General features: G+C 35.9%; 1 protein-coding gene across 50 annotated transcripts in view; it reads right to left on the bottom strand.

Annotated features, from left to right (window-relative positions):
• Positions 1-13,988, bottom strand: part of mical2a (microtubule associated monooxygenase, calponin and LIM domain containing 2a) — a 144,067-nt gene that overhangs the window by 45,750 nt on the left and 84,329 nt on the right. For all 50 annotated transcript variants that reach the window (XR_015496461.1, XR_015496460.1, XR_015496462.1 and 47 more), the window contains 8 exons: positions 13,762-13,877; positions 12,890-13,016; positions 11,854-11,944; positions 7,110-7,257; positions 5,508-5,707; positions 2,368-2,471; positions 299-367; positions 76-213 (listed from right to left, as the gene is read on the bottom strand). Coding sequence is in view for 42 of the 50 variants with exons in the window: in XM_087262162.1 (XP_087118288.1) it covers positions 76-213; positions 299-367; positions 2,368-2,471; positions 5,508-5,707; positions 7,110-7,257; positions 11,854-11,944; positions 12,890-13,016; positions 13,762-13,877 (993 nt within the window). In the remaining 8 variants the exon portion in view is untranslated. The remainder of the gene's footprint in view (positions 1-75; positions 214-298; positions 368-2,367; positions 2,472-5,507; positions 5,708-7,109; positions 7,258-11,853; positions 11,945-12,889; positions 13,017-13,761; positions 13,878-13,988) is intronic.

Below are 13,988 nucleotides of genomic sequence, written 5' to 3'. Positions count from 1 at the left end.
GTTCAATGATTACTTTAAGAAAACGCAATGTAAATCTTCTGCTGATGTTGTAAGTTCAGACAAAGCAGATTTTACCTGTCTGCGAAGAGAGCAGCTTGCTGTACTGTCTTCGAATTTGGCTAGAAGTTGAGTGGCCATGAACTTGACCTTGTTTTCCTTGAGTTCCCTCCCCTCGCTGGATACAGAAGAGCTCTGATTGTAGGATTTGGTTGTCTGGAAGTGAAGCAGATCAATCTGAAATCAGTTTTAGTTTCACGTGCTTCCACTGATATAAATATTACAGTGCTGTAATACTGACCTCTTCCAAGTAATTTAATTTCCGCCTTCTCTTAGATATGGCATCAGTGTCTTCAACCTTTTTATCATTCTGAGAAGTACAGGAGTATAAATTAACATGACTTTTATTTATAATTATAAATTATATTCTCTTTTGTCCATGAACTCATTTTTATTTTCAAAAATTTTCTCTAAGTCAACCTACAAACGGTTTTCTGAATATGTAAGTAACATTTATATTTTACTGTATTTGTTTGCTCAGGGCTAGGCTGTAATGAAATACATAACGGCGTATTTAGTACAAAATATAATTAACTGTAGTTCATCACAATTATATTTTTATATTTATTTAGTGGTAATCAAAATGCAGTTCCATCTGAAAAAAGTATTTTAGCTTACCAAAGTGATTACTTGCGTTACTAATGTCATTTATTCATTTAATATTTAAGCAAGCATGGGGATTTTACCCAATAAGGCAAATGATTCTATTCTAATGTGATTTAATGATTATGATCCGATTCGAACAGATGATTCTTTTGAATCAGTCTTAAATTGCTTAATGCGTTTGTTTAATGAAAGCGTTGTGAATGATTGAATAGATCTGAATTGTGCTTCCCTAAAGCACAATTAGTCATCTTCTTAAATTGAATTGAACTATTTAATTTGCATTGAGTCACTTTGGTAGTCAATTTTGACTCAGGAATTCTTGTGGCGTTTGCTTATCCACAGAGATGATTATTAGTGAAGTAATCTCTTAAAGTTTGGTCCATTCATTAAACAAATCTATTGCATAACTTGGAGAACTGCTCCAGTCAATTTGTATACTTTTATGATATGTTTGGTTTGTTTGCATTTGTTTAGAAGCTTGAAATGAATCATAAAGAATCCCATTCATTTGTATTACACAGCTTAAGGGTTTCAAAGCAGTCTAAAATTGTTAGATTAAGTCACTAAACCTGAGTGATCTATAGACATACATTGCTAATTTATCTTTTAAATAACATTTTGTAATGTGTAGTGAAATCAATTTTAAAAGTAACCTTCCAAGCCTTCATTTTTTTTTCTAGAATTAATTTAAAAGTACTTTTTCTGCCAATATGACTTCACAGCACACTTGAGAACAGTTTATTTAAAGCCTATTGAATGCAAGACTGAAATCATTAGCCTAAATCATAACAGCCTCTATTTGACTGGCTAAGATATGCTTCACGTGACCAAGTTAAAAGCATAAAGCTAATTCTAAATGCTGCCTCTATGACTGTACACAGGGAAGGAGACTAAAAGCCTCCATTTGATTGGCTAAGACATGCTTCACGTGACCAAGTTAAAAGCATGCTAATGCAAACGCTGTCTCTATAGCTGTACATAGGAAAGGAGACTAAAAGACTCCATTTTGATTGGTTAAAAAAGGCTTCACATGATCAAGTTAAAAGCCTAATGCTAATGTTAACACTGCCTCTATAGGTGTACACAGGGAAGGAGACTAATAACTTCTATTTTGATTGGCTAAGACATGCTTCACATGACCAAGTTAAAAGCATAATGCTAATGCTAAAGCTGCCTCTATAGCTGTACAGAGGGAAGGAGAGTAAAATCCTCCATTTTAATAGACTAAGAAAGGCTTCATATGACCATGTTAAAACCATAATGCTAACGCTGACTTTATGGCTGTATGCAGGGAAGGAGACTAAAAAGATTGGCTAAGAAATGCTTCACGTAATCAAGTTAAAAACATAATGCTAATGCTAACGCTGCCTCTATGGCTGTATGGATGGAAGGGGACTAAAAGCCGCTATTTTTGATTAGCTAAAAAATGCTTCACATGACCAAGTTAAAAGCATGCCAATGCTAATGCTGCCTCTATAGCTGTACACAGAGAAGGAGACTAAAAGCTTCCATTTGATTGGCTAAGACATCCATGTGTCCAAGTTAGCTTTACTGGATTCCCAATTGTAAGCAATACAGTCATTTCCATTACCCCAAAGTAAGACAATTCCTGGTTTATCATTGCTAAATCTTTTCAGTTTGTGAATCTTTAAAAGTAGATAAATTTCTTCAAACAAAACATTGGGATTTAATGTAATAAATTACCTTTGGTATGCGTTTACGGGGCTGTAAACTCAGTGATTTGTAAACAGATTTGGGAGAGCCTGATGGACATTTTTCATTATTTGCATCGTCATCTCGCTTTGAATCTACAAAAGAAAAAAACCACACCACAAAGATTTGCATGACATTTGACAGTAAACAACGACTAAAAACAAGCACTGTAACCAAATGTATATCTCTTTAGCACAGGAGAGCATGCAGTTTAAGTTTCCTGGAAGACAAAAGTGAATGTGTGTAGTTTGGCTGGCATCAGATCACACAGGCATGACGTTTAACATCTCTGAAGCCAAACAGCATATAATGTGACATATTTATAGCCTCCTGCACTGCGCCGATGTGCAGATCTGAAGGGCGGTAACCTGGTTTCAGACAGACATGCATTCCTGGCATGACTGTGGGACTGTAGGAATTGTGTAACACAAACTGTTCAAGCATGAAAGGCCAGATAAAAATGCGTCTCTTACCTTAATAGACACACACCTTATGCAAACTCAAACTAGGTGGAAGACTCGCTTATAGCTGATACTATGTGTTGGACAGTGCCAAACAAAAGGTTGTGGTCTGTTTTTAAAGCCCCAGGGGTGGGGTAAAGGTAACAGAATGTAATATATCTTTAGTGTCTTGAGATATATATTTTTATGACAGCAAAGTCTATTTCTTCAGTGAATCACTATGACTGTGTTTAAATTGTAATGCAAGCATGATGTGTACTGATAGTATACACTGCATTTTCCTTTTGATTAGTCTCTATTATAGAGGTCACCACAGAGGAATGAACCACCAGTGATTCCAGCATATGTTTTACGCAGCACATGCCCTTCCGGCCGCAACCCAGTACTGGGAAACACTCAGACACTCCCACATTCACACACTATGGCCAATTTAGTTCATCCAATTCACCTAGAGCACATGTCTTTGGACTGTGGTGGAAACCGGAGCACCCGGAGAAAACCCACGTGAACACACTCAGAACTCCACACAGAAATGGCAACTAAAAAAGCCCCCCGAGATGAAGAAGGCATGAAGGCAGTGGTTTTTATATTTATGTTTATATATATATATATATATATATATATATATTATTTATGACAATTTGCTTTTGTATAGTGTAATCATTATTAGCAGCATTATTTATTATATGCATATTTATTTTTGTTTTATTTAAAAACAAGCTTAGATTTGTCCACCTGTCAGGTTTTAGACCATATGGGGCATAGCAAGTGTATTTAAATAACTTTTTTTGACCACACTTTGTTTTTGCTGTTCATTTATTAGTTTGCTGGAAATTAGAACTTCATTTAGAAATAGTTTTGAAACAAATCTTTGCACTTAACAAACTAAATTAATTATGTAATGCTAATGGATGTCTGTGGGTACAACACATTTCCCTATCCACGAGAGTGAAAGTAAAAGTAAAAAATGAGGAGGCTTATCTCTTATTCTCGTGCTCTGAATGCTCTGTTTAACTGTTTTCTCTCTAGTGAAGGGTTCGGTTTTTCCACTTACAAAGTTCGCCATGTAAATAGCATATGCGCTATGGCGCGACGCAACTGACTCTTAAAGGCAATAGGAGATGAGACTCTGATCTAGAGGTCTGCATTCCCACGGCTGTCCCGCGGGCGCCGCAGGACCCGACCAGATAAATTTGCGAATAAATCGCGGGAGCGGTCGGTAACGGGTTTAATTTGGGATGGGAGCGGGCTGTCTAGCAATATCGCGGATATTGCTATGCGAATGAGAGAGAGAGAGAGAGAGAGAGAGCGAGAGCGAGCTTTGCCTGTGTGTGTGCTTGTGTGTGTGTCATGCTAAGATCTGCTGCCAGATAGCAAAATACACTCGGGCCATTTCCGGCTAGATTCTCGCCTGCCGGAGACTTACCACTCAGCCCGGCTCCGGCTGCCAGACTCCGGATGCTTGTGGACTCACTGCCCGATTCCGGCCCGAATCAATCGGGCCAGATGCGGAATCGGCCTGAGAGTAATGTGTGCTGCGGCCCGGAGCTGGCGCGACTCAGCATTTATATACCTTTATATAAAACCTTTTGGTATTACATTGGTACTTGATACATGGTATTACAAGCCTTTGAGTTGATATAACAGCAAACGCCTGTGTGTCTGCTTGGTACTTGTGTGTGTGTTGGTGCGCGCGCGCGTATGAGAGAGAGAGATTGGTCTGTCTGTGTGTGCTTGGTGCTGTGTGTGTTTATACAGACAGCTTGGCTGTCTGGACTGTATAGCTGGGGGATTTCTGGTTTTGTTCTCCCCCGCTCTTTAGCGGGATCGGGCGCGGCGGCCAGAAAACGGGGCGAGTCGGGCAGCGGGACAATAAATTCTTAATATAAGCGGGAGCGGTCGGGTTGGGGCTAAAACCTGGCGGGTGCGGGCGGGAGCGGGATTCAAAATTTGGTCCCGCGCAGATCTCTACTCTGATCTATTTATTTTCAAATCACACCTATAACTCATTAAGAGAATAAGCTCAACCCTGTTAGACCATGCACCACAAAGCAGATTTTTTCTTTGCTTTGCACTTTGCGCCTGGATCGTCAAAATAGAGCCCTTACTCTTTTGGCACAAACATTCATTCACAATGGTATGAACCATTATAGGGGTGGTCAAATGTATATTTAAGTTATCTATAATTTTAATGATTAATATTATTTAAGATACAGATCAGAGTAAAGTATTTCTTATCTATTAAAGGGCAGACCATCCTCCCCCCTCCCCCAATACATGTTGTTTTGATGTCCTTCAGGGGATCAAGCGTTAATTAGGGGGTCTGACCCCCCCCCCCCAAACCCCCCTGTAATTTGCACCCTGGCTACACCCCTACTCTCTACGAGAAATGCCATGGGACTGTTAATGACCACAGAGAGTCAGGAACTCGATTTAACGGCTCATCCGAAAGACAGCGCTCACTGACAGTATGGTGTTGCCTTCACTATACTGGGGCATTAGGACCCACACAGACTGATTGAGCATAATGCAGCTTTGATAAGCACAAGAGACATTTCAAAAAATGTTACCAACCCCAAACCAACCAGTAGTTTACTTGAAATCTACATAGACATTGGTAGTAGTTTGCTGAGTATGCTAACCTGTATAATAGCCAAGTTTATTATGTACCTGAAGGAGGTAGAGGTGTTCCACGGAAGAGCTCGTAGAATTTGGAGAGGTAGATGCTCATGCTGGATTTGTCCGGCTCCTGACCCGAGGCCAGCTCTTTCCCTGTGATGAACGGCTTAATGCCAAACTCCTTCTCGGCCACATCAAATGCCAGCTGAAGGTTTCTGGCACAGTCTTGCTCATTCAGAGAGTCGTAATCACTGCAGAAAAACGAGCGATAAGAACAGAGGGCATATAGGGCCTGAATTAAACCAGCTGCCCTCTTGACGTTTGTGCTAAGAAAGGACAATCAGTGCTTATGAAACCGCTCTGTTTTCTTTAAGCTACTTTTGACAATCTCAGATGACAGACTTGAGAAACGGCCCTTGATAAAGCGTGTGAAATGTTACAAGTGGTTACGCTCTTCAAACTCTCTCTCTCACGCCGCCAGGAATGCAGAAGTTTTAAAAGTCACTCTCTTTTGATGAATAAGGATCGTGTGGCAGGGATATCTGTTCTCTAAAGGAAAAGGCTGCCATTTCTCACAGGGTCAAAGTGCTTTTAACATGTCCTGCTCATGTTTGGAGTTGCACAGTAACTCGGTGTGCGAAGGATAAAGCTAACAGGAGAGTTGACTGGATGTTATTTGTCATTCCACTTTTAGATTTCCAAAAAAAAACACTCATTTTGTGGTCCAGGGTCATATTTACACTATGCATTTTCTATTGGCATTTTCAAAATATGCATTGGGATTTTATATTTGAAAATAGTACTAACATAACACCACATTCATTACTTTTTTATACATAGTACCAGAGTAATACAGTACACACACACACACACACACACACACACACACACATATATATATGGAGGGAAGATTGTTTCAGCACATTTCTAAGCATAATAGTTTTAAAAACTTATTTCTAATAATGGATTTAATTTATCTTTGCCATGATGACAGTAAATAATATTTTACTAGATATTTTTCAAGACACTTCTATACAGCTTAAAGTGACATTTAAAGGCTTAACTAGGTTAGGGTAATTAGGCAAGTTATTGTATAACAATGGTTTGTTCTGTAGATTATAGAAAAAAACTTAGCTTAAAGGGGCTAATAATTTTTTCCCAAAAATGTTTTTTTTAAATTAATAACTGCTTTTATTCTAGCCAAAATAAAACAAATAAGACTTTCTCCAGAAGAAAAAATATTATCAGACATACAGTGAAAATTTCATTCCTTGCTCTGTTAAAAATAAAATAAAATCAAAAGGGGGCTAATAATTCTGACTTCAACTGATATATATATATATATATATATATATATATATATATATATATATATATATATATATATATATATATATATATATATATATATATATATATGTATATATATATATATATATTTTATTTTTATTTTTTTTTTTACAATTGGTGCCATGATAATACCAATATTATGTTTATTCAGAGTGGCACTACACTAATACCCCAATTTATCTATTATCAATCTATTTCTGGACATGATAACAAGCTAACATCATGTTTTAATGATATCATAGAATTAGTATGTGCATTTTTGGATGATGTGAACAAAAGATGCAAAGAAGTAAAGAGCCTCACATGAGCTGCGGTCTGAAGCGGTGGATGAGCGCACAGAGAGCCAGGCCATTGCTCCAGCAGGAAGTAAGGTCAGTCACATTCACATCCCTGTAGCCCTCAGTCTGCTTCTGACACCACGTCAGCAACCGACCCGGTCTGATCTCAGACTCTGCTCAACGCACAAAATAGAAGAACGTCTTATTTCATCTCAAAAAAAGTTCTGGAAAAAAACATTTAAAATAAACTTTTAGGAGTTCCTTTCATGGCACTTTACAATTCGCATGTTCAGATTTAAATGACAATACAAATACTAGTTTTGCTGAGCAATATTAATGAGCTACATGTACTTATTATATGATTATGGTTAGAATGTGGGCTAAGTTTAGGCTTAGTTGCATGTACTTATACACAATTCATTGTAATTACTATACTAAGTACATTGAACGTGTAACAAGGACACTTGAATCTTGATTCTGCACTTCAGCAGCACCTGCAGTACATACAACAGACTTTAGAGATTTATTCATCTCTCTTTTCTGAAGTATAATCAGTTTGGCTGATTATATTTTTTTTTACTTGACAAAAAAAAAAAAGATTTTCTAGGTGTTTGCAGCATTTTCGGAATTTTGAAGTGATGAAAAGAGATACTTAGAATGTCCTCAGTAAAAACCTTTCAGTCTAATCTGTCAAAGAAAGATGATAATAATAATAAAAATAATTTTGAACCAGATGCCATTCAATGCTCAGATCTGCTGCTAAAATTGCAAAAATTACTTTTAGAAACTTACAAAATTTTCACTTTAAAAGTATCACTTTATTTGATTGTTTTAAACTTGTAATACAATTATTTTTTTTTTTTTTGCAAATAGAGTAACCAACCAAATGTCAAAGTATTGATCACTATTAGTTAATTTATTTACCACATTTCTATTAAACATATGAAACATTAAAAGAATGTTCAGGAAAAAATTAAAATTACCTCATCGTTTAGTCACCTTTTTTTCGTTTTTCTTTTCACAAAAGAAGATATTTTGAGAAATGCTGGTTGCAATATACAGTGTATATATATATATATATATATATATATATATATATATATATATATATATATATATATATATATATATATATTAACACCGTTATCGGTGTTAAAGAGCTGCAATAATGTGAGACTATTATCGTACGATAAAAAAATTCCACCTTGATATTTAAATAATCAATAATGATAATCAAATCAGCAGGAAGCCTGACTTTAACTGCAGTTCGCCAGTTTCACTTTAACTCAACAAAATTTCATTCATGCATTCAAGTGACAAACTGGGGTATTAGACATAAAAAAAGGAGTAAGGACTGGTGAGAGTGTTATGGAATTTAATAACGCACGCCAAATGGAAAGAAAAAAAACTTTAGCGTTTCACAATGTGTGTGTGTGTGTGTGTTTGTGTGTGTGCGGCCCTTTACTGACAGCCGCATGTGTGGATCTTATCGGAAACTATGGCAAAGTCCTACATAATGGTATTTACTGATCGCGTGTTTACTATATGCCACTAATATCTGCATACTCCACGCGTCTTAATTCCATTTCTGTTTAGTTCAGTTATAATTTCAGTCGGATTGAGGTAATCAAAAATCGCTGTTTCAAGTTTATGTAGGTTGACAGTTAAAAAATGTTTAACTGAATACACAGTTAGTAAACAAAAGTACATCTTATTGAACATTTATTTTCATCACCAATTATCTTAGTAATATAGTTTCTCAAGCAGTTTGAGATTTTGGAAACAGGAGATGAGCCGTGGTCTAATGCAGGGGTTCCCAAACTTTTTAGCCCGCAACCCCCAAAATAACAATGCCAGTGACTCGCGACCCCCAATATCCTCTGAGGTGGTAATAAATACAGAGACCTTGCATGCAATGACGCAGACACACCAATTAAATTTGTGTCAGTGCTTTAAATGTGCCAGAAAGTATAACCTGATGTTATAAAATCAAAATGCATCTGACGCTATTGCTGCCTTTAATATAATGTAATTACCCCAGGGGTCGCAATCCAATAGAACTAGTAACTATAAGCTACTATAGTAACTATATAGTATATAGTAACTATAAACGACTATTTTTATTTTCAGTATAGTTATGGATAAAATATGTTAATTCTTATGGTTTAATAAAAATAAATAGATTTTTGGAAATCACCAGGCGACCCCCCTTCATTGCTCCGCGACCCCTCGGGGGGTCCCGTCCCCCACTTTGAGAACCACTGGTCTAATGCGCCACCTGGCTTGAGAAAACCGTTCTCAAAGACTTAATATTTAGGTAGCACACATATTCTGAATGCCTTCGGCAGAATTCAAATGAGCCAGTTTAATCTAGATTAATTCCAAAATTGATCGAGATTAATCTAGAGTAAAAAAATGATATATATATATTAATCTATATATATATATTATATTATATCTTCTATCTATCAGAAACTCACAAAGGTTTAAAACCACATGTGGGAGAGTAAATGATGATGTAATTTTGGATAAACTATCTCTTTAATGACACAAGCCTTGAAGTGGAATGAAAGTCAAGGTGACGTCTCCTCTTCATCAGGTGTCTGAACCTGCCTCATCAATCTCAGAGCAGCATAATCCTCCTCTTACATAATACTGTTTCTGATTGTTTCCGTGGAGTGTGTCACCCTGACAGCTGCAGTATAGCCATGTGTCAACAAGCACAATAGATCAGCAAGAATAGACAGGCTTGATTGAGACTGATTTAGGAAACATCAGTGTGACCAGAGCGTATAGAAGTATGCTATTTCTGTTCATACTTCTTGTTGTTTGCTCAAAAAGGAAGAAGAAAAGAAGAAGTTCTACAGAAAAGTGCATTTACAGCACTTTATTTCTTATTTATGTACAGTACTGATCAAAAGTTTGGAATATTTAAAACACTTCTGCATTTTTGAAAGATGTCTTTTTTGCTCATGAATATTTCATAATATTTAAAATTTGTTTACACTAATGATTATAATTTGAATTATTATTAATAAGTGAGCACAAAAGTACTAAGCTAAGCACTTAATAATTTTTTTAAGGATTTAAAAAATTTAAAAATGGAAAACAGTATTAAATTGTATACATGTAAAAATTGACTGCACCTTTTATGGTTCAGCAGCTCACTTTTTGATCACATTATGGCTTTTATGTCATGAAAGACCTTATTTGTTCCACTGAACATAAAAGAAGGTACTTTAATAAATGTTCATGCTGTTTTTTTTCATGAATAAAAAGGAACAACATAACTTTTTTTATAGCATACCCATCACATTGTTTTTTTTTTAGATGCTTGTCATCATATTTTATTCATATCTGTATTCTGACATTTAATGTTGCTGTTTAAATACAATTTAAAAAAGTGTAAAAAATAATAATAATAAAATGTCAGATTTTCTAGCAGTTTGTAGCATCTTCTTAATGAACCCTTTTCACATTTCCAAGTTTCTCAGTAGCTGAAATCATCATAGTTGCGTAAAGTGTGAGCGTAGTGAATGGGAGAGTACAACAAATCATTTTTTGTTCAATCAAATTTGCTGAAATAATAAAAGAAAATCTCTACAATGGCGTTATTGTCACAATCCCCAGCTGACTAAAAACACTCACTATCACCCAAACTACAATTCTGCCACCGAACTAAACTACATTTCCCATTAGTCACCTCACTCACACACCAGTTTCAGATCGCCCCTTGATTACGAACACACAGCTGGAAGCTCATCGTGGATTGATATCCTGGGCTATTCATAGACCACACTTGCACACACACAGGACTGAGTCTTGTTTGCTGTAATATTTCTAAGCGCTCCCTTGTCTAGTCTTGCCGTGCTTTTGACCCTTGTTTATGTTGTTTTGCCGCCTGTATCAACCATTTTGCCTGTTAACCCGAATATGTTTTTGGATTACCCTCATGCTTCTGTTTGCTCCTGCTTTGACCATTGCCTGCCTGACTCAATAAACTGCATTTGGACTCAGTGTGTTACAGTGTTACAGTTAGAGAGCAACGTCAAATTTACTGTTCTGCCCCATAGACTATGCATTAGAAACACCGTACATAAGTTGTCATTTGTTTTTTTGGAAATTGATGCAAAGAAGATATAATACATACTGTATTTAAATACATATAAATGTTCACATGTTTTAAATAATCCCAAGTATTTAAGGATTTTAAGATGCTGATGATCGTTTTATAGTGAAGTAATAAAAGACCTTTTATTAAATATAAATGAACAGCATAAACATTCCCCAAAATGCCTTTGTTTAGGATTCATGGAACTAATGAAGTCACACAGGTTTGAAACACCACAAATCATTCTCTGGATGAGTTATTGCTTTGTGCACCATGTCTGGAGCGTTTCTAACTCCAGATTTAGGTAGCAGTTTTCTCACTTTGGCTCTGCAGGCAATAACAAATCTCAGCCTGGCTGGACTTCCCTCAGCAGAAATAAATCCTGCCTCTCCCCTGAACCTGCCACATGTTAGGAGGAGTGTGTTGAGAACGTTCCTAAAAACAGGAGCTGCCTGTTATCTTCTGGAGGCAGGAATGCTGTAAACACTCATCAGAGTTACGTGCCGTTTTTCTCCTAGCCTGTGATTATCATATGCAAATCTCAGCCGTACGTCCTAGCGTGATGGAAACTCTTGAGGAACTGGATGGTCCACTCAGAGTAAAAGAGCTGAGGATAATTATAGATTCAGTGTTCGACTGATTAGAAGGTTTGTCTAACCTCTCCTAGCCAAGTTGACAGGACGTCGGATGGTGGAGGCTCGTTCCAGAGAGCACAGCTTCATCTCGCCACAGATATAATTGTTGCGGACCTGCAAAAGAGAAGGATATACAGCAATGGGTGATTCAATGAAAGTAAATGTATATAAGATGAAATCGTGCCATATTCAATGCCTTGTTAAACCCACAAAATAAATAATTAAATAAGAATGAATGAATGAATGAATGAATGAATAAACCAGCAAACAATAGAATGAACAACAAATGAAGAGATAAATAAAAAAATAATTAATAAAAAAATAATAAATATATACATAAAAATATAAATGATCAAACAAATAAATGAACTAGCAATTAGCCAAATAAATAAATGACTAAACGAACAAACGAACAATTAATCAATAAAAAGCCCAATTAAACCCTAAAAATAATAATAATAAATAAATGAACAAACAAACAAACGAACGAACGAAGGAACGATTAATCAAATCAAAGCCCAATTAAACCCTAAAAATAATAATAATAAATAAATGAGAGAACGAACAAACGAACGCTTAATCAAATCAAAGCCCAATTAAACCACAAAAATAATAAAAATAAATAAACAAATGAATAAATGAACAAAATAAATGAATGATGAGCCATACTCAAAGCCTTGTTAAACCCCAAAAATATGATAAAATATGAAAGAATGAATGAATGAATGAATAAATGAATGAATATAATAAATAATGAACTGACAAATAAATAAATGCACAAATGAACAAAACAATACATGGTTAATCAAATCAAAATAGAAAAAATTATAAATAAAAAAGTTATATAAATACAACAATAAATAAATAAACAAATGAACAATAAACAATAAATAAATAAATAAATATATAAATAAATAAAATAAATAAATAAAAATTAATTGAATGAATGAATGAATGAATGAATGAATGAATGAATGAATGAATGAATGAATGAGCCATATTCAAAGCCCTCCTAAACTCCAAAATGAATGAATATAGAAGGAATGAATGCTATCTCACCTGGTGTGGCCGCACACAGTTTGAATTCAGGTTTGGATATCGAGTTCCAGGGTCTATGGTGTACAAATCAAAGTTTTTGGCAATGTTTTCTGGTGTTGTCTGAGGTAGCAATCGGTACAGACTCTCCCTAGAAAAGAACAACAAAACAACTACACATTAAGTCATCCTAAAGAATTAAAGTAGTCATGAAACATTAATGAAATTACTAATATCAAGTTATCTCTAAAAATAATGTTTGTGTGTGTATTAAGGGACATTTTGTCTCCAAAATATGAACATTTCTATTTTGACGATCCAGGCTCAAAGTCCAAAGTGCAGGGCGCAAAAGCATTAAGGGCATGTCAGAATTCATTTTTGCTATTTTAAGGACGGAAAAATAATTTTGCGGCGTGGCACATGGTCTAACTGGGTTTTAGTCTTAATAAGTTTTAGGTGTGTTTTGAGAAAAATCCAAAGTCTCATCTCCCATTCCCTTTAAGAGTCAGTTGTGTCACACCTTAGCGCATTTGCTATTTACATGATGGACTTTGTAAGTGGAAAAACTGAGAGCTTCACTAGAGACAAAACAGTTAAACAGCATCTAAGTTTGTTCCTCGCCACTGTCGCCACTGGCTTGCTTGGTTTGGGACTTATGGAGCTGCGCATTGATGGATTTGCTCTTCAGTGTTTGGAATTTCAGCAATGAAAATTAAACCAAACTGAACTGAACTAAACTGAACTTCAACTCTGAAAACTGGACTGACGCAGTTTCAATTTACTAGAACTTCTATGTTAATGTGCTTTGACACAATCTACACTGTAAAAGCAATATGGAAATAAAGACAAAACATGTGCATTTATAGTTTGCCAATGAGATTTTGGCCATTACTGACCTCTCTGCCAGCACCTCCAGTGGATTTCTGCCCTGCGCCCAACTTTTCACCATCCAAGCCGTGTCAAAAGCTGCAAGGAAGCCTCGGGCACAGCCTGTCCCCATTGGCCAGAAGGGCTACAGTGAAAGAGACACCCACAAAACATGTCATCAGTCATCATGTCAACAATCATAAATACAGTATACAGTGAGTAAAATAAGTATAGAACATGTCATGATTTTTCCTGG

The sequence above is a fragment of the Danio rerio genome, chromosome 7 (assembly GCF_052040795.2).
Source record: "Danio rerio strain M-AB ecotype USA chromosome 7, GRCz13ab, whole genome shotgun sequence".
Lineage (NCBI taxonomy): Eukaryota > Metazoa > Chordata > Actinopteri > Cypriniformes > Danionidae > Danio > Danio rerio.
This window is presented reverse-complemented; position numbering and strand designations above follow the sequence as displayed.